General features: G+C 39.7%; 1 protein-coding gene across 1 annotated transcript in view; it reads left to right on the plus strand.

Moving 5' to 3' along the window:
- The window catches only part of SLC12A6 (solute carrier family 12 member 6), a 147678-nt gene that overhangs the window by 78315 nt on the left and 46945 nt on the right, over positions 1–22418 (plus strand). Inside the window, 1 exon segment of the mRNA XM_009209868.3 lies at positions 22335–22379. Within this exon segment, the coding sequence (XP_009208132.2) occupies positions 22335–22379 (45 nt within the window).

The following is a 22418-nucleotide window of genomic DNA, read 5'->3' on the forward strand; positions in this document are numbered from 1 at the left end:
TACCCTTATGTGCTGTAAGCCCCTTAGGGGTAGCTCCTGTTCTCTATTCATCTTTATGTGTCTCCAGTGCCTAGCACATAATCTGATATTTATAGATGATTAGTAAATATTTGTTGAATTAATATGTTGATTAATTAAAAGATAATACAAGGCAGCTTATACCCAACAGTTGAGAAAAGGTTAAACTAAAATATAAAGGGGCTTGAATGTCAAGCTGAAGTTTTTTGAGTTCATCCTATAAGCCAACAGGTCCAAATAAGTAAACCACAATCTATTTATAAATGTCTACACCATTAGCTTCTGCTACCACCATCACCACCATCATCCCCCAGCCTGAGATTTCAAAGTAGTAACAAAGGTAGAGCCTACAAAGACAGCCCTTCCCCCTTGCTTTCAGGGACTCAGATTAGTACCCCACACATGATGTAGATTACAAATAAACAAGTGAAAATGATCTTCACAAAACGGTTAGGGTCTCCTGGCAGTGTCACTTGGAAAGCTTCAAAGTATTTATTTTGTTGTTTAAGCAATGATGCAAACTGATAAAGGCAGAATTTTAGGATTATTGGTATGGAGGAAAATGTAGGATTGTTTGAAGATGGGAGAATTGGTGGCAATTGAACTGTTTTAATGGTCTAAGCCGAAAAGGATGAGAATCTAGATGATGGCAGTGCAATGGAATAGATTGGTGTGGAAGCATACTGAAGCTACTGGATTTAATGACTAAATATTGAGACTGAGGGAGGGAGAGGGAAGAATCAAGTTGAAAGTACATGTGCTCACTACTTCTGTGTACCCACTTTCTCTGTGAGTGACAGCATTCTTTTCTTCTTTTTAATGTTAGGTATATTAAATCCTGCTATTTTGTCTCTGGAATATCTCTCCTCCATTTTCCCCCACCCATTTTTCTACTTTTTCATGAACTAATCATTCTTCAAGATTTAGCTCAGTTATCCCCTTGACAACATCCCTGACCACTGCTTTATTTTTATTTATTTATTTATTTATTTAGAGACAGAATCTCACTCTGTCACCCAAGCTGGAGTGCAGTGGCGCCATCTCAGCTCACTGCAGCCTCCGCCTCCCAGATTCAAGAAGTTCTCCTGCCTGTGCCTCCCGACTAGCTGGGATTATAGACACCCAGCACCACGCCTGGCTGATTTTTGTATTTTTAGTAGAGACGGGGTTTCACCATCTTGGCCAGGCTGGTCTTGAACTCCTAACCTTGTGATCCACCTGCCTCGGCCTCCCAAAGTGCTGGGATTACAGATGCAAGCCACTGCACCCAGCCTATTTTTGTTCTTTCCTTCTTGAGTCTCACAGTATTTGTACTTACACTGTAATAATTATTTTATTGTTTCATAATTATGTATTTTTCCCCTCTGAACTTCTTGAGAGCAAATGGTCACTGTTTTGATATCCATAGTGCCTAGCATGTACCTGACATATAGTAGCCATTCGGAGTCTTGGTTGAATTAATAATAGTAACTATTACTGCTATCCTAGAGTTAACCTTAGAGATGTTTGCACATGGACAGACTGCAGTCGTCTGTTAATGAGTCTGCCTGCCTGTCTCTAATATATCTGGCATTTATTTCATTTTGCATTTTGTACCCATGTTTCCTTGCCTAAAATACTGCTTTCGTTTTTAGACTTCTACATAGAGAATTTCAGTTGTTTTCCATCTCCTTTAGACTTCCCTATTTGCCTTCGAAGATTTTCCTAATATGACCCAGTCTTCCCAAGTAAATCTTCCCAGCCATGTGCTATATTTATTCCTTCTCTGTCATTTTGAGCCCTCCATGATTTTTAAGGTTTTCAAAAATCCTCCTTAGAGTTCACACTGCCTTGATCATTGTTGCGCGTCTCCTTTGGACCGTCACACTACTTCCTGCTAGTAAGATGATCCAAGACCACAGCTGAGGCCTGGCTTTGCCATGGTTCCCTTGGCTGTATTGGCTACACCATCTTGGGCAAATCATTTCAGCTTTCTCTGAGCTAGTTTCTTTATGTATATAAGTTTAATTCTTCCTCACACGGTTGCTGTGCATTTTTTATGTGATGATAGTAGGAAATTTTCCCTAAATGCAGTCTTTTAGAGACTACCTTTATAATCTTTCCATTTTTATAGATCATCTTTGCATTTATTTAATTTTTTTTTTCTTAAATTGAGTCACTGCTTTTATGGTTTCCTTTTAAAAAGGAACATTGTCACTAAATGAAATACCAGCATGCTTGCCATAAATAGAGTATAGATTAAAAATAGATGCAATATAAGCAACTAATCTTGTTAGATACTGTTGCCAAGCTTAGGCTCTGACTAAGCCTGTTAAAAAAGAGATTAGCAATGTTTAAAGAGATTTTAAAGATATTCTAGCACAAACATTTTAAAAAATGATATTTGGCAAAGTGCTTCAACTTTCAGTTTGCTGGGTTAATGGCAGGATGAGGGGAGAAGGTAGAATCACTGTGAAAACTTACCAAGATGTTTAGTGGAAAATGAACTTAATAAACATTTGTAGTTAAATTTTCAAAAATTTGATTCTTATGGAGTAATCAGAAGTATACAAATAATATAAGTAAAATAGTTTGGTTACTAAATTTTTTTTCAAATATCAAAATAGAAGCATATCTACTTTTCTACGTGGATATTCTTTATCTCTTCTTAATTTCTCTACCCTTCAGTCCTGACTCTTTGTTGGATTCCATAACCACATAAGCTTTCCTTTACCTTCTCTCTGTTCTGCCATGCTCTTGGCAAAAAAGGGATACGGGCAGTCTTACAATGTTTGTGAACTCTGCTGCATTAGCAACGCATCAATATGGCCATCTGTGGTCACTGTGTAGTTCCATGTACCAGATCCTTACTTTGACTATTTGTAATTATTTCATACATGCCTTGTTGTGATCTTTTGCCTTAGATAATTATCTTCCCTGGATAATTAAAAGTTACCTACATTACCATTATTCATTCTTGTACCTAAATTTTAGGAACAACCAGTATAATATAGTAGACAAATCAGAACCCAAGTTCAAGTGAGTCTTTCTTTGAAATTTACACTCAGTTTGCCTTGGACAAACCATTGAGCCTAACCTTGCTTTAGCTTTTTTATGTTTCCTATCTGTATCGCAGGGTTATCATGAGAACCAAAAGAAATATGTGAAAATATTTTAAAAACTGTAAAATGTTACTATGTGTAAGATACTGTTATTACCATCATTCTTAGTTTCTTAAGTTGAAGTTGAAGTCAACTAGATTATGAGGTGCTTAATGTCAGGAAATATTTTATGCTCACTCTTGTTCCTCACAGCATCCAACACAGCTTTAGGCATGTTTAAAATTTATGAATTAAATTATCATTGTTTATTTGAATTGGAATCATTAATAAAATTGTACTGGGAAATGTAGTACAGACAGTCCTTAACAATTATAATTAATTGTATCAAAACATTCCAAACTTTTTTTTTTTTTTTTTTTTGAGATGGAATTTTGCTCTTGTTGCCCAGGCTGGAGTATGATGGCACAATCTTGGCAAACTGCAAACTCCAACTCCCTGGTTCAAGCGATTCTCCTGCCTCAGCCTCCCGAGTAGCTAGGATTACAGGCATGTGCCACCACGCCTGGCTAATTTTTTGTAGTTTTAGTAGAGATAGGGTTTCTCCATGTTGGTCAGGTTAGTCTTGAACTCCTGACCTCAGGTGATCCGCCCACCTTGGCCTCCCAAAGTGCTGGGATTACAGGCGCGAGCCACCGCACCCAGCCTCCAAACTGTATGTTAATGTGTATTTGGTCCACACTATAAATGTATCAAATTTTTTGATACAAGAATAGTGACTCAAACTATTATTATCATATTACTGTATCGTTATAAATCAATGTGTATATCAGTGCTAAGAATTTAACCACATTACTTTGATATTTTCCGTAGTACTATTGTACTACAAAATGTTTAGAATTTCAAGAAATATGCCCAGCTACCTAAATTCTAATTTGTCATCATGACTATTTGTAGTATATAATTTTATTTTGTTTGTTGAGGATCATTCTGTGGCTTATCTCAGTTTTCGGTCATATAGTATTATTCCTATTGCATAGATGGTAAATTAAGGCTAAGAAGTATTGACTTATTTTCCCAAGGTTACACTAATAACATATGGTAGAGCTAGTATCTCAGTCTCACCTGAGCTTTTCCTGCTTCCCAATCCTGTGTTATCTTTTCACTCTACCTCGTGTCTGCTCTCTGGGATAGTTGCACAGCTGTCATAGTGGGCTCTGTCTTCACCATCATCCTGGAGGTTCCCTTTGCCTTTCCTGTAAAATGGAACAATCATGATGGTACTTACAGCATAGGATGAGATTGCTGTAAATGAGATAATACATGTAAAACATTTAGGTGTCTATCACACACGTACCCTAATAAATGCTAACTGTTGATGACTCTTTCTATTGTTGTTATGTCTACTAGGAGACTTTTATTGGTCCCCAAATTATTCATGCCACTTGTATTTATTATAAATTCATAATTTAACCAAATATTACCCAAATTGATGTAATATGAATAGGGAAAGTAGAGTTGTGTCTGTAAAAGCTAACGTGCATTATTTAGCAGGTCATTAAACACTTATTTAAGGCTGGGTGTGCTGGCTCATGCCTGTAATCCCAGCACTTTGGGAGGGGAAGCAAAAGGATCTCTTGAGACCACAAGTTAGAGACCAGCCTGGGCGATATATTTTGTCTCATAAATTAGCCAGGTATAGTGGTGCACACCAGTAATCCTAGCTACTCAGGAGACTGAGGTGGGAGGATTGATTGAGCCCAGGAGTTAAAGACTACAGTAACCTAAGATTATGTCATTGAACTCAATCATGAGCAACAGAACAAGACCCTGTCTCTTAAAAAAAAAAAAAAAAGGTATTTAGGGCTGGGTACAGTGGCTCACAACTGTAATCCCAGCACTTTGGGAGGCCAAGGTGGGCGAATCACGAGGTCAAGAGTTGGAGACCAGCCTAGCTAACACGGTGAAACCCTGTCTCTACTAAGAATACAAAAATTAGCCTGGCGTGGTGGTGCATGCCTATAATCCCACCTGCTCAGGAGGCTGAGGCAGGAGAATTGCTTGAACCAGGGAAGCGGAGGTTACAGTGAGCCATGATCGCACCACTGCACTCCAGCCTGGGTGACAGAGCAAAACTCCATCTCAGGGTGGGGGTGGGGGAAGTATTTAAATTAGCAGTGGACAAGAGACCTGTAAAAGAGTTGGGAGTAGGGGGAATGACAAAGCTTTGAAAAGAATAGAGATACTGCTTCATAAGTATCTTTAAACTAAAGGTGGAAATCACAGGCTTATGCCTTATGGGTGTTGTTCAATCTGCATAGTTGTATCGCTTTTACAAAATGATTGGTGAATTAATATACATTTGCAAGTTTATACACTTTTATGTTGAAATATTAATATATGAGCCGTGTGTGTGTGTGTGTGTGTGTGTGTGTGTGTGTGTGTGTGTATGTGGTTCTTTATTTCAACCAGCTTTTAAAATTACCTATCAGCCCTGGCCGGGCATGGTGGCTCACATCTCTAATCCCAGCACTTCGGAGACTGAGGCAGGAGGATTGCTTGAGAACAGGAGTTTGTGGCCAGCCTGGGCAACATGGGAGACCTTGTCTCTACAAAAAAATTTTTTTTTTAATTAGCAAGCTGTGACGGCACATGCCTATAGTCCCAGCTACTGGGAAGGCTTAGGCCAGAGCATTACTTGGGCCTGGGAGGTTTAGGCTGCAGTGAGCTGAGATCGTGCCATTGTACTCCTGCCTGGGCCTCAGAGCGAGACTTTGTCTCAAAAAAATAAAATAGGCCAGGCACGGTGGCTCACGCCTGTAATCCCAGAACTTTGGGAAGCCAGGGCAGACAGATCATCTGAGGTCAGGATTTCAAGACCAGCCTAGCCAACATGGCGAAACCCCATCTCTACTAAAAATACAAAAATTGGCTGGGTGTGGCAGTGGGTACCTGTAATCTCAGCTACTTGGGAGAGTGAGGCAGGAGAATTGCTTGAACCCAGGAGGTAGAGGTTGCAGTGATCTGAGATTGAGCCACTGCACTCCAGCCTGGGCAACAGAGTGAGACTCCATCTCAAAAATAAATAAATTAATTAAATAAAATAAAAACCTATCAGTCCTGACAGCAATGGATAGAATTACTTTTACTACATTTTACTAATTTCCCTGTTTTACCTAATTGCTTTCTTAAAGCCATTTCAGAACTCAATTGAGATTTTTTAAAAAAACACGTATTTTAAGGAGCCTCTTCCAAGATGACTGAATAGAAACAGCTCCGTTCTGCAGCTCCCAGCAAGATCGACACAGAAGAGGGGTGATTTCTGCATTTCCAACTGAGGTACTTGGTTCATCTCACTCGACTAGTTGGACATCAGGTGCAGCCCACAGAGGGCAAACTGAAGCAGGGTGGGGCGTCACCTCACCCAGGAAGCACAAGGGGTTGGGGGATTTCCTAGCCAAGGGAAGCCATGAGTGACTGTGCTTGGAGAAGCGATATAATCCTGCCCAAATACTGCTCTTTTCCCACAGTCTTCACAACCGGCAGACCAGGAGATCCCCTCCCATGCCTGGCTCAGCAGGTCCCACACCCACAGAGCCTTGCAGAGCAGCCTGAGACCGACCTGGGATGTGGGAGCTTGGTGGGGGGAGGGGTGTCCACCATTGGTGAGACTTGAGTAGGCAATTCTATGCTCACAGTGTAAACAGAGCAGCAGGGAAGCTCCAACTGGGCAGAGCACAGCGTAGCTCAGCAAGGCCTACTGCTTCTCTAGATTCTACCTCTGGGGGCAGGGCATATCTGAACAAAAGGCAGCAGACAGCTTCTCCAGACTTAAACGTCCCTGCTGGACAGCTCTGAAGAGCAGTGGTTCTCCCAGCATGGCATTCGAGCTCCGGTAACGAACAGACTGCCTCCTCAGGTGGTTCCCTGACCACTGTGTAGCCTGACTGGGAGACAGTAGGGGCCGACAGACACCTCATACAGGCTGGTTCCCCTCTGGGATGAAGCTTCCAGAGGAAGGATCAGGCAGCAATATTTGCTGTTCTGCAGCCACCGCTGGTGATACCCAGGCAAACAGGGTGTGGAGTGGACCTCCAGCAAACTCCAACAGACCTGCAGCTGAGGGGCCTGTTAGAAGGAAAACTAACAAACAGAAAGGAATAGCGTCATCATCAACAAAAAGGACATCCACATAAAAACCCCATCTGTAAGTCACCAACATTAAAGACCAGAGGTAGATAAAACCACAAAGATGGGGAGAAACCAGAGCAGAAGATGCCTCTTCTCCTCCAAAGGAACAGAACTCCTCACCAGCAAGGGAGCAAAACTATATGGAGAGTGAGTTTGACAGGTTGACAGAAGTAGGCTTCAGAAGGTCGGTAATAACAAACTTTTCCAAGCTAAAGGAGCGTGTTCTCACCCATTGCAAGGAAACTAAAAACCTTGAAAAAAGGTAGGACAAATGGTTAACTAGTAAAAGCAGTGTAGAGAAGAGCTTAAATGACACAATGGAGCTGAAAACCACAGTAGGAGAACTTTGTGAAACATACATAAGCTTCAGTAGCTGATTCAATCAAGCAGAAGGAAGGATGTCAGTGATTGAAGATCAAATTAATGAAATAAAGCAAGACAAGATTAGAGAAAAAAGAGTGAAAAGAAACGAACAAAGCCTCCAAGAAATATGGGACTACGTGAAAAGACCAAATCTACGTTTGATTGGTGTACCTGAAAGTGATGGGGAGAATGAAACCAAGTTAGAAAACACTCTGCAGGGTATTATTCAGGAGAACTTCCCCAACCTAGCAAGGCAGGCCAACATTCAAATTCAGGAAATACAGAGAACACCACAAAGATACTCCTCAAAAAGAGCAACCCCAAGACACTTAATTGTCAGATTCACCAAGGTTGAAATGAAAAAATGTTAAGGGCAGCCAGAGAGAAAGGTCAAGTTACCCACAAAGGGAATTCCATCAGACTAACAGCAGATCTCTCTGCAGAAACCCTACAAGCCAGAAGAGGGTGGGGCCAATATTCAACATTCTTAAAAGAATTTTCAACCCAGAATTTCATATCCAGCCAAACTAAGCTTCATAAGTGAAGGAGAAATAAAATCCTTTACAGACAAGCAAATGCTGAGAGATTTTGTCACCACCAGGCTTGTCTTACAAGAGCTCCTGAAGGAAGCACTAAACATGGATAGGAACAACCAGTACCAGACATGTAAACACATGCCAAATTGTAAAGACCTTCAATGCTATGAAGAAACTGCATCAATTAACAGGTGAAAAAAACCAGCTAGCATCATAATCACAGGATCCAATTCACACATAATAGTATTAACCTTAAATGTAAATAGGCTAAATGCCCCAATTAAAAGACACAGACTGGCAAATTGGATAGAGTCAAGACCCATCGGTGTGCTGTATTCAGGAGACCCATCTCACATGCAGAGACATACATAGGCTCAAAATAAAGGGATGGAGGAAGATCTACCAAGGAAATGGAAAGCAAAGCAAAAAAAAAAAAAAAAAAAAAAAGCAGGGCTTGCAGTCCTAATCTGTGATAAAACAGACTTTAAACCAACAAAGATCAAAAGAGACAAGGCCATTACATAATGGTAAAGGAATCAATTCAACAAGAAGAGCTAACTCTTAAATAGATATGCACTCAATACAGGAGCATCCAGATTCATAAAGCAAGTTCTTAGAGACTTACAAAGAGACTTAGACTCCCACACAGTAACAATGGGATACTTTAACAGTCCACTGTCAGTATTAGATCGACAAGACAGAAAATTAACAAGGATGTCCAGGACTTGAACTCAGCTGTGGACCAAGAGGACCTAATAGACATCTACGGAACTCTCCACCCCAAATCAACAGAATACACATTCTTCTCAGCACCACATAGCACTTATTCTAAAATTAACCACATAGCTGGAAGTAAAGCACTCCTCAGCAAATGTAAAAGAACAGAAATCACAACAAACTCTCTCTCAAACCACAGTGCAATCAAATTAGAACTCAGGATTAATAAACTCACTCAAAACCACACAACTACATGGAAAATGAACAACCTGCTCCTGAATGACTACTGGGTGAATAATGAAATGAAGGCAGAAATAAAGATGTTCTTTGAAACCAATGAGAACAAAGACATAACATACCAGAATCTGTGGGACACATTTTAAGCAGTGTGTAGAGGGAAATTTGTAGCACCAAATGCCCACAAGAGAAAGCAGGAGAGATCTAAAATCAACACCCTGACATCACAAAAGAACTAGAGAAGCAAGAGCAAACAAATTCAAAAGCCAGCAGAAAACAAGAAGTAACTAAGATCAGAGAAAAACTGAAGGAGATAGACGAAAAAGAAAAAAAAACCTTCAAAAAAATCAGTGAATCCAGGAGCTGGTTTTTTGAAAAGATCAACAAAATTGATAGACCACTAGCAAGACTAATAAAGAAGAAAAGAGAGAAGAATCAAATAGGCACAATAAAAATGATTAAGGGGATATCACCACCTATCCCATAGAAATACAAACTACCATCAGGGAATACTATAAACACCTCTATGCAAATACACTAGAAAATCTAGAAGAAATGGATACATTCCTGGATACATACACCCTTCCAAGACTAAACCAGGAAGAAGTTGAATCTCTGAATAGACCAATAACAGGTTCTGAAATTGAGGTAATAATTAATAACCTACCAATCAAAAAAAAAAAAAAAGTCCAGTACCAGATGGATTCACAGCGGAATTCTACCAGAGGTACAAAGAGGAGCTGGTACCATTTCTTCTGAAACTATTCAATTAATAGAAAAAGAGGGAATCCTCCCTAACTCCTTTTATGAGGCCAGCATCATCCTGATACCAAAGCCCGGCAGAGACACAACAAAAAAAGAGAATTTTAGACTAATATCCCTGATGAAGATCGATGCAGAAATCCTAAATAAAATACTGGCAAACCAAATCCAGCAGCACATCAGAAAACTTATCCACCATGATCAAGTTGGCTTCATACCTGGGATGCAAGGCTGGTTCAACATAACAAATCAATAAACGTAATCCATCACGTAAACAGAAACAACCACAAAAAACACACGATTATCTCAATAGATGCAGAAAAGGCCTTTGACAAAATTCAGCAGCCTTTCATGCTAAAAACTCTCAATAAACTAGGTATTGATGGAACATATCTCAAAATAATAAGACCTATTAATGGCAATCCCACAGCCAATATCATACTGAATGGGCAAAAACTGGAAGCGTTCCCTTTGAAAACTGGCACAAGACAGGGATGCCCTCTCTCACCACTCCTATTCAACACAGCCTTGGAAGTTCTGGCCAGGGCAATCAGGCTAGAGAAAGAAAGAAAGGGTATTCAATTAGGAAAAGAGGAAGTCAAATTGTCCTTGTTTGCAGATGACATGATTGTATATTTAGAAAACCCCATTGCCTCAGCCCAAAATTTCCTTAAGCTGATAAGCAACTTCAGCAAAGTCTCAGGGTACAAAATCAATGTGCAAAAATCACAAGCATTCCTATACACCAACAACAGACAAACAGAGTTGAATCATGAGTGAACTCCCATTCACAATTGCTAGAAAGAGAATAAAATACCTAGGAATCCAACTTACAAGGGATGTGAAGGACCTCTTCAAGGAGAACTACAAACCACTGCTCAACGAAATAAAAGAGGACACAAACAAATGGAAGAACATTCCATGCTCATGAATAGGAAGAATCAATGTCATGAAAATGGCCATACTGCCCAAGGTAAATTATAGATTCAGTGCCATCCCCATCAAGCTACCAATGACTTTCTTCACGGAATTGGAAAAAAACTAAACTTCATATGGAACCAAAAAAGAGCCCACATAGTCAAGACAATCCTGTGCAAGAAGAACAAAGCTGGAGACATCAAGTTACCCCACTTCAAACTTTACCACAAGGCTGCAGTACCAAAACAACATGGTACTGGTACCGAAACAGACATATCGACCAATGGAACAGAACAGAGGCCTCAGAAATAACACCACACATCTGCAACCATCTGATCTTTGACAAACCAGTCAAAAACAAGCAACGGGGAAAGGATTCCCTATTTAATAAATGGTGTTGGGAAAACTGGCTACCCATATGTAGAAAACTGAAACTGGATCCCTTCCTTACACCTTACACAAAAATCAACTCAAGATGGATCAAAGACTTAAACATAAAAATCCTAGAAGAAAACCTGGGCAATACCATTCAGGACATAGGCATGCACAAAGACTTCATGTCTAAAACACCAAAAGCAATGGCAACAAAAGCCAAAATTGACCAGTGGGATCATGAAGAGCTTCTGCATAGCAAAAGAAACTACTATCAGAATGAGCGGGCAGCCTACAAAATGAGAGAAAATTTTTGCTATCTATCCATCTGACAAAGGGCTAATATCTAGAATCTACAAAGAAACACATTTACCAGAAAAAAGCAAACAACCCCATCAAAAAGTGGGCAAAGGATATGAACAGACACTTCTCAGAAGAAGACATTTATGCAGCCAAGAGGTATATGAAAAATGCTCATCATCACTGGTCATTAGAGAAATGCAAATCAAAACCACAATGAGATACCATCTCACGCCAGTTAGAATGGCAGCTGTTAAAATATAACGAAAGAACACATGTTGGAGAGGTTGTGGAAAAATAGGAACACTTTTACACTGTTGGTGGGAGTGTAAATTAGTTCAACCATTGTGGAATACAGTGTGGTGATTCCTCAAGGATCTAGAAGTAGAAATACCATTTGACCCAGCAATCCCAATACTGGGCATATACCCAAAGTATGCTAAATCATGCTACTATAAAGACACATTCACATGTATGTTTATTGCAGCACTATTCACAATAGCAAAGACTTGGAACCAACCCAAATGTCCATCAGTGATAGACTGGATTAAGAAAATGTGACACGTATACCCCATGGAATACTATACAGCCATAAAAAAGGATGAGTTCATGTCCTTTGCAGGGACATGGATGAAGGTGGAAACCATCATTCTCAGCAAACTGTCACAAGATCAGAAAACCAAACCCCACATGTTCTCACTCATAAGTGGGAATTGAACAATCAGAACGTATGGACACAGAGAGGGGAACATCACACACCAGGGCCTATAGGGGTTGGGGGATAGGGGAGGGATAACATTAGGAGAAATACCTAATGTAGGTGACGAGTTGATGGGTACAGCAAACCACCATGGCACTTGTGTACCTACGTAACAAAACTGCACATTCTGCACATGTAACCCAGAACTTAAAGTTTTAAAGTATAAAAACAAACAAACAAAAACACATACCTTGCTTTGGCATTTGCTTTGTTTTACTTCCTCATTGGCTTCTTTCAAGCAAGTTGTTATAAGTAATTTCTGTAGCTGCGCTAGGCGTCAATATTTAAGCTTTATGATTTGTCCTCTTTGGAAGCATAGTATGAGCACGTATTATCTTGTGGATTAGGAGATAAGATTGCTGGATAATTAATATACATAGGGAATTTTTTTTTTTTTTTTTTTGGAGATGGAGTCTCGCTCTGTCTAGAATGCAGTGACATGCGATCTTGGCTCACTGCAACCTCCGCCTGCCAGGTTCAAGCAATTCTCCTGCCTCAGCCTCCCAAGCAGCTGGGATTATAGGCACCTGTCACCACACCCAGCTAATATTTTGTATTTTTAGTAGAGATGGGGTTTCACCATGCTGGCCAGTCTGGTCTCAAACTCCTGACCTCAAGTGATCTACCCACCTCAGCCTCCCAAAGGGCTGGGATTACAGGCGTGAGCCACCTTGCCCAGCCAGGGAAATTTAAAAAAATGGAAAATGGAGCTCTCATTTTAGACTTATGAATGCTACTAATGAAGACCACAATGTATTTGCCAAAAGCCTGTGGGGTCAAATACAATTTTTAAAATTGTGGCTTAAAAAAATAGCATAAAGCCAGGCATAGTGGCTCACACTTGTAATCCCAGCACTTTGGGAGGCCGAAGTGGGCAGATCACTTGAGGTAAGGAGTTTGATGCCAGCCTGGACAATATGGTGAAACCCCATCTCTACTAAAAATACAAAAAAATTAGTTGAGCGTGGTGGCACGTGCCTGTAATCTCAGCTACTCGGGAGGCTGAGGCGGGAGAATGGCTTGAACCCGGGAGGCAGAGGTTGGAGTGAACTGAGATCGTGCTGCCGCACTCCAGCCTGGGTGTCACAGCAAGACCATCTCAGAAAAAAAAAAAGCAATAAAACTTAGCATCTTAATCATTTTTTAGTGTATAGTTCAGTAGTGTTTTTTTTTTTTTTTTTTTTTTTTTGAGACGGAGTCTCGCTCTGTAGCCCAGGCTAGAGTGCAGTGGCCAGATCTCAGCTCACTGCAAGCTCCGCCTCCTGGGTTTACGCCATTCTCCTGTCTCAGCCTCCCGAGTAGCTGGGACTACAGGCGCCCGCCACCTCGCCCGGCTAGTTTTTTTTTTGTATTTTTTAGTAGAGACGGGGTTTCACCGTGTTAGCTAGGATGGTCTCGATCTCCTGACCTCGTGATCCGCCCGTCTCGGCCTCCCAAAGTGCTAGGATTACAGGCTTGAGCCACCGCGCCCGGCCAAGTTCAGTAGTGTTAAGAGTATTTCCATTGTTGTGCAGATCTCCAGAACTTTTTCATTTTCCAAAACTGAAATTCTATACCCAATGAACAACTCTCCATTTTCCACTCCCTAACCCCTGTTAACCACCATTCTGTTTTCTGTTTCTATTAATTTGACTACTTTAGATGATTAATATAAGTGGAATCGTATGGTATTTGCCTTTGTATGACTAGCTTATTTCATTTAGTGTATTGCTGTCAAGATTCATCCATGTTGTAGCATGTGTCTCAATTTCCTTTTTAAAGTCTGAATAATATTCCATTGTGTGTGTGTGTGTGTGTGTATATATAGCACATTTTGTTTATTCATCCATCGGTGGACATTTGGATTGCTTCCACCTCTTTAAATGAATTCTTAACTACCATTTGGTGGGTACATGGAGACCTCACACCTAATTAAAAAACGCAGCCCACTGATTTTCCATTACGCAGGATTACCTACTAGGCTGGCTTGGGAAAAAAAAAAAAAAACCATCATAAGCACTGTTCTTTTAATTTAGATTACTAGCTCTCTGTCAATCTCCAACTCAGTAAATGGCATCTCTGTTCATCTAATTGCTGTGGAAATATCTTTGACTCTTTTCTTTCTCTCCTGCCCTGTTTCCAGTCATCAGCATGCCAATCTTGTCAGTCCTTCCTTTGAAACATACCTAGGCTAGTCAGCATACCCAGCATCTGACCACGTCTCATTACCTCCAGTACTTCTGATCTGACCCGTGCTGCTGTTCTCTTTCCTTGGGCCATTGTAAGAGCCTTCTAACTTTTCTCTGTTTATTTGCTAGGCCCCTGCAATCTGTTCATTCCAGACTATAGCTGTTGTGATCATGTTAAAACAGAAATCAAAACCTTTCAGTGGCTTCTTATCTCACAGGAAAAACAAAACTCCTGACGATATCCTACAAGCCCTCACGTGATCTGTGTTTCCTCCTCCGGCATCTATATCCGTCTCTTATTCGCTGTCACTTTCAGCTTGCTTATTCTGTCTGATCATCTGGTCTCCTTGCTGCCATTCATCAAACATGCCAACACATACCTGCTTCACTTAGCACTAACTGTTCTTCCTGCAGATATTTGTATAGAAATATACAATATGCAGAAATATCCTGCAGAAAATTGTGTATCTTCAATTTTCTGCTCAGATGTTATATTATCTGAGAGGCCTTTCAGACTGAGTATCTAAGTGTGCACACAAACCACTCTCCCACTAGTCCTCTATATTCTCTTACTCAGCTTTTTTGTTCATTTTATAACTTACTGCTGTTGACGTAGGTTACTTGTTGGTCTTTTCTCCACTAAAATTTAAGCTCCTTGATGGCAAGGATTTTGTTACTACATTTCTAGTAATTAGAATAGTGTTTCACGTGTAGAAGGTTCTCAAAAAATATTTACTGGATACATAAATGAAAGAGCTGCAGATTTGAAAGTAACATGGGCCAGGCATGATGGCTCATGCCTGTAATCTCAGCACTTTGGGAGGCCAAGGCAGGTGGATCGCAGGGTCAGGAGTTCCAAGACCAGCCTGGCCAACATGGTGAAACCCCATCTCTCCTAAAAATACAAAAATTAGCTGGGCGTGGTGGCGGGTGCCTGTAATCCCAGGTACTTGAGAGGCTGAGGCAGGAGAATCGCTTGAACCCGGGAGGCAGAGGTTGCGGTGAGCCGAGATGGCGCCCACCTAGGCAACAGGGCAGGAATCCGTCTCGAAAAAAAAAAGAAAGTAACATGGACGTTATCTTTGAAGACTAGCCTGTGAGCTCTCTTTCCGTAAGATATCATCAACCTGCCTACCTCCATCAGCTTCACTACAGTCATTATCATGTCTTTCTGTGGTTTCTTCAGTAAACTTCTCACTGGTTTCCCCATTTCTGTTCTTGGTCTCCCCTACAATCCATTCTCAAACCAGCAGCCTGCATTTTTAAAAATTATGCTGGCCAGGTATGGTGGCTCACACCTGTAATTCTGGGAGTCTGAGGCAGGAGAATCGCTTGAGCCCAGGAGTTTGAGACCAAGACCAGCATGAGCAACATAGGGAGATCCTGTTTCCATAAAAAAATTTAAAAATTAGCTGAGTGTAGTGGCGCATGCCTGTGATCCCAGCTACTAGGAGGCTGAGGCGGGAAGATCACTTGAGCCTGGGAGGTTGAGGCTGTAGTGAGCCATGATTGCATCACTGCACTCCAGCTTGATGTCAGCGCAAGACCCTGTTTAAAAGAAGAAAACAAAAAACCGCTAACCTTTCAATTGTTTTATATCATTTTCAGAGTAAAATTCACACTCCTGACGATAGTGTGCTGCACTACAAGATGTAGTGTGTACCTAATTTGCCCTCTTTTAAAAAAAAAAAAACTTTGTTACTTACTCACTATGCTTTAGCTACATTAATATATTTCCTAAATATATCAAGCTGATTCCCATCTTAGGGTCTTTTCACAGCTCTTCCTCTGCCCTGATCAGTCTTTTCAGGATCCTCATATGTCTGGCTCCTTTTCATGCAAGTCTCACCTTAAGGGTTACCTCCTCAGAAAGTCCTGACAGTCCACACAATGAAAAATAGCCTCTCTAATCACCGTTCTTTATTTTCTTTATAACACCATAAGCTGAAATTATCTTGATTATTAATTTTCTCTTCTATTTTTATTTATTTATTTATTTTGAGATGGAGTTTCGCTCTTGTCACCCAGGTTGGAGTGCAATGGTGCAATCTCCAGTCACTACAGCCTCTGCCTCCTAGGTTCAAGTGATTCTCCTGCCTCAGTCTCCCAAGCAGCTGGGATTACAGGCACCCACCACCACGCCTGGCTGATTTTTGTATTTTTAGTAGAGACAGGGTTTCACCATGTTGGCCAGGCTGGTCTCGAACTCCCAACCTCAGGGGATCCGCCTGCCTTGGCCTCCCAAAGTGCTGGGATTACAGGCGTGAGCCACCGTGCCCAGCTATTAATTTTCTTTTCTTATTGATGTTCCCATATCTGCATGACAAAAGGAACTTTTCCTTATTTATGTTCTATCCCTAGCACATAGAAAAATGACGGGGACTGATTAATCACTCAGATATTTAAACAGAAGAATGGTTGAACGAATGAAGTTTTATAGTAGCCATCTGAGGCACTTGGTAAAACTACAGAATCTCAGCCTCCTCCCTTAAAATTGAGTCATTAGGGTTAGTTATGTGACCTAGAAATTTGTAGTTTAACAAATACCCCATGATTGTTTTAAGCAAGCAAATTTTGAAAATACTGATTTAATGGAAATAGTGCTGAGTGAATGAGTGAGTGAGTGAGTGATCATAGCTCATTGCAGCCTTAAACTTCTGGTTTCTAGTATCCTCTCACCTCAGTCTCCTGAGTAGCTGGGACAACAGGCACACGCCACCACACCCAGCTAATTTTATTTCTTTTTAAGAGATGGGGTCTTGCTATGTTGCCCAGACTGGCCTCAAACTCCTGGCCTCAAATAATCCTCCAGCTTCAGCCTCCTGAGTAGCTAGAATTACAGACTTGAAGCACTGTGCCCAGCCGGGGAGTTATCTTTTAGCCTTAGTATATTGATAGGAATTAGTTCAAGGTTTCCCAAAGTGTATATCATAGGACACTAACTATACAAGGTATTTGATACAAAATGAATTCTTTTCCAATGTGTTTAGGAATGCTGAATATTCTATTCTTCTTTTGGAGATTAGCTAGGCAGTCATTAACATTATGAAGGGTATGAGAAATCACACTTTAGAGCAGTCAACTTATCTATTGAATAGATTTGACAAGTCTACTTACAATCCCTGCCCCAAACCATTGCTCACCAAATCCCTATTAATATACTAAGGAATATGTACTTCTGCACTAAGGAATATACACTGTACATGAAGTACAGTATGTGGTTCCATGCTACTATCACAGCTGATTCTGTTACGGTTAACTGTCTACACAAGCCACTACGTAGCAGATGGTGTGGACTAAAGTACACATTTTAGCTTAATGATCTTTAGAGGGGTTTTTTTTTTTTTTGGCATATGTAGGCTCTATATATCTTTTTTAAACTATATTTTTATTACATTAAAAATTAAAATAAGGATTTTTGTCCTTTATGAGGTAGTGTAGAAACATAAAGAATTGGCAAACTAAGGAAAATAATAAAGTTCTTCAGAAAAACTTGACAGAGGCAGTTTTGCAAGTGAGTACCACCCACCATCATTTCACTCTGTCTCCATTCTCCCAGGTGCATGGCAGGAAACTAAAATCTTCATTCTTTACTATGTACCCAAGATAAGTTAAATATATTGAGCAAGTGCTTATTTGTAAAACTACCATATCATTACTGTTACAAGGAAATATTTTCAGTTCATTTTTCTGATTACATCTACCTGTTGTTAATAGATACCTAGTTTCTATTTTTTATTTGATCTGTCATTTTGACTTATAGAGTATCTCTGGCTTTTTATTATAACTTGGTTGTATTTTGTCCTAAGAGTAGCTTTTTTTATGAAGGCCATCAAAGGATAAAACTAGTGACATTCTTGGCACATAGTTCCTATTAGAGAAAATAATCTCTTTAAAATAAATGTCATTTTGAGTAATCTTTAGGACAACTCCCAGTCTTGGGCAAACTTGGGTGTGCCCTCACCAATGACACAGTCAGGAAAAGTGGTAAATGGGGGAGTTTAGACACAGAACAATTGAAAGGTGCTCAGACATATCTGAGCAGTGTTAGCATGATGACTGCACAATTTGGATTGCAAACCCAGAAACGCCCTTCAGGTTAAATCCACTGAACAATTGTAATTTTTACAGGCAAAACTAGTTTCATTCTAGTGGGTTCATGGGCCTATATACTCCCAGATTGACCTTTGTTTTAGTTGTTTGGTTTTTTTTTTTTTTTTTTTTTTTTTTGAGACGGAATCTTGCCCAGCCTTGTTTTAGCTTTTGTATATATTAATAAAAGATTTGCAGGTTCTTGGAGGTTAGTCTTCAGATTACTAAATAAGTATCAAGGATTGCCCATAATTTTTCAATTATAATAAATGAAAAATAAAAATCTAAGTTGAACTTGTAGGGAGCCACACAAAAGACTTGTTTCTGGCTGGGCGCAGTGACTCACGCCTGTAATCCCATCACTTTGGGAGGTTGAGGCGAGTGGATCACGAGGTCAGGAGTTGAAGACCAGTCTGGCCAACATGGTGAAACCCCAACTCTACTAAAAATACAAAAATTAGCCAGGCATGGTGGCGGCCACCTGTAATCCCAGCTGCTCAGGAGGATGAGGCAGAGAATTGCTTGAACCCGGGAGGTGGAGGTTGCAGTGAGCCGAGATCGCGCCACTGCACTCCAGCCTGGTGACAGAGCAAGATTCTGTCTCAAAAACAAATAAATAAGTAAAAAGTAGTACACAAGACTTCATCTCAAAAAAAATAAAAAGACTTGTTTCTACTTTTCTGAAGTATAGGAGGGTGTTCAAAGGAAGACTTCTGGCTTGTCTAAAGAATATACATACATCATATATGCACAGCTCAGAAGGCAAGAAAGTATATTACACAAGAGAGGAGTTAATTTTTTTCTTTTTTTTGAGATGGAGTTTCACTCTTGTTGCCCAGGCTAGAGTGCAGTGGTGTGGTCTTGGCCCACTGCATCCTCTGCCTTCTGGGTTCAAGCCATCCTCCTGTCTCAGCCTCTGGAGTAGCTGAGATTACAGGTGCATGCCACCACGCCCAGCTGATTTTTGTATTTTTAGTAGAGATGGGGTTTCACCATATTGGTCAGGCTGGTCTTGAACTCCTGATCTCAGGTGATCCACGCGCCTTGGCCTCCCAAAGTGCTGGGATTACAGGCATTAGCCGCTGCGCCTGGCCGAGTTAATTCTTTTTAAAGGAAAAGTCATTTATATTTTCCTCTCTAAAACCACACCTAGTCTGCCAGAGTTATCTGAGATGTTTTCCTATTTCTTTTCATAGGCCATATTCCCTGGCAATTTCAAATAACTTGGTTTAGGCTATTATACCTTGTTTTGGAACAAGGAAGTTAGAATTACAGAATATTGAGAAGCAAAACCATAAGTTGTCAAAGCATCAAGACTATACCCTTTTTCTTTGGGCAGTAGTGTGATGTGTCTTAGCCACTGATTAACCCAGGCATTAATTTTTTAGAACTATAAACATTAAAATATGAGGTTCTCAACTTTTTCTGTTCCTGCACACCTGAGAGATACAAGGTATTCATATTAGTGACTATAGCTGGGAATCAGAATCTTGAAGGAGAAGTGTTGGTATGATTTAAAGAGAAAAATAGATGATGTGATAACCCTTCCCCAGCTTTTCCTCTAGAGTCACTGGAGTAGATTTAGATAATGACCAAGGTTCTTCTAGTTCTAAAATTCTATTATGCTTTCTCTACTCTTCTTTTCATGCAACATACCTACTTACTTCTCCGTAATGATAGGGCCCAATTTTCCCTAAGGGAGCGGGTGACTACGGAACTGTTATTCTTACTTTGTCTTATGTGCAAGAACAACATATATATATATATGGCGGGAGGTTGGGGGAGAGATAAGGTCTTGCTGTCACCCCGGCTGGAGTGCAGTGGTATCATCATAGCTCACTGGGGCCTCTAACTCTTGGGTTCAAGGGAACCTCTTGCCTAAGCCTCCTGAGTAGCTGGGACTACAGGTGCACATGCCACTATGCCTACCTAGCTTTTGAAATGTTTTGTAGAGATGCAGTCTTTCTATGTTGCTCAGGCTGGTTTCACACTCCTGGCCTCATGATCCTCCCGCCTCAGCTCCCCAGAATGCTGGGATTACAGGCAGGGGCCACTGCACCCAGCCCCGATATCCTTTATTTAGATGGGCAGTAAGATAAGTTTAAAGTAAAAACTGGGAATTCACTTGCTGGTATGTTTGGGGAAAATATTCTAGAATAGGAACTTTTCAAATTTCCCTTTTTCAAACCAAATTAAGGAAAAAAATCCCCTGAAAATAAATTTTTAAATGTTCAAATAGTATTTAAAACTTTTATGGTAGAAATCAGGTTTCTACCTTACTTCCTGAATTAAAGTATATAGTGTATACTCCAGTATACATCAGAAACTGGAATTTGTTGAGTATTCTAATTGTTTCTTTCGATCTGGGAGGCTTAAATTGTTAGATTTAATTAAATGATATATAAAATATATGTAGACTATGGAAGATATTTGAATTTTGTCTAAAGCAATAATGTGATATAAAAATATCTGAGATTTATTGTTAGACAAAATCACAGGTACTTTTATGTAATCTGTTGCATACATCATAACTGTAGAAAATATTAAACTTCAGTTAGAGGTTAGTGAAAATAAAGATGTAACTTTTTTCCCATTGTTCACATAAGCCCTGGTCTACAATTATTTTTGTTACCCCAGGCACATTCAAGGAAGCCAGAATCCTCAGCGTCTGAAGATATTTAGTCTTTGAGGAAAGTGGAGCTTAGTCTTTTCTGTTTTTAGCTCTTAGTGCTTTTCAGACCTTTAAAATAAGCAAGTAGTTGACTGTTAAATGATGATTGTCAATATCTCTTGCATTAGGAACTTGGCTTATTGCCACTAACTTTATTTCAGATTACTAAAGAAATTGATATTTATGAAAGCCAATTTAGTCAGTGTATCTTAAAGTCAAACTAGAACATATCTGCTAGTAGTAATAAGTGCTTTATTTATGTCTTTGAGCTGCTATAGCCATAAGTGTTTTTTTTTTTTTTTTTTTTTTGTCGTTAAAATGTTCCTTTGTCATTAAAAATATAACTCATGTCACAGCTCTGAGTCATCCTTCTACTTTGTGAAGCTATTGCTTGGTCAAATTTGTGTGATTACTATTTTTTTAATTTACTTTGTATTGTGGCAAAGTATATACAATACAGAGTTTACCATTTTAACTGTGTTTAAGTGTACAAGTCAGTGGCATTAATTACATTCACAATGTTGTACACCCATTACCACTGTCTGTTTCCAGAATTCCTCATCACCTCAAACAGAAATGCTGTATTCTTCAAGCAATAACATTCCATACCCTACTCCACCCAGCCCCTAGTATCCTCTAATCTACTTTCCATCTCCGTAAATTTGCCCTTTCTCAACATTTTATATAAATTGAGTCATATATTTATCTTTTTGTGTCTGGTTTGTTTTCCTTAGCATAATGTTTTCAGGGTTCATCCATGTTGTCACATGTGTCAGAATTTCATTCCTTTTTATAGCTGAATAATTTTCCGTTATATGTATATATTACATTTTGTTGATTCATTCATCTGTAGAAGTATACCTGGTAACCTTTTGGCTACTGTGAATAATTTTGCCATAAACTTGGTGGTAAAGTATCCGTTTGAGTCCCTGTTTTCAATTAGGAAAATAATTAGGAGTGGAAGTATAATTAGGAGTGGAATTGCTGATGGTAATTATATTTAACTTTGTGAGGAATGTGATCATTCTTTACACTAGTTCATTCTATTTTTTATTATCTTCACATTAATATTTCATATGTTTTTTTAATTTTTTGCTTATTTCCTTGGTTGACTTTTGTTGCTGATTTTAAAGAAATTATTTGTTTTGATCATTCATTTTTTTCTTTTCTTTTCAATTGTTTGTTTTTCAGACCCGAGTCAGAACTCCATCACAGGGGAACACAGCCAACTGTTAGGTATAGTATTACGGTGGGGATTGACTCTATCCAAAGTCA

This window comes from Papio anubis, chromosome 7 (genome assembly GCF_008728515.1).
Source record: "Papio anubis isolate 15944 chromosome 7, Panubis1.0, whole genome shotgun sequence".
Lineage (NCBI taxonomy): Eukaryota > Metazoa > Chordata > Mammalia > Primates > Cercopithecidae > Papio > Papio anubis.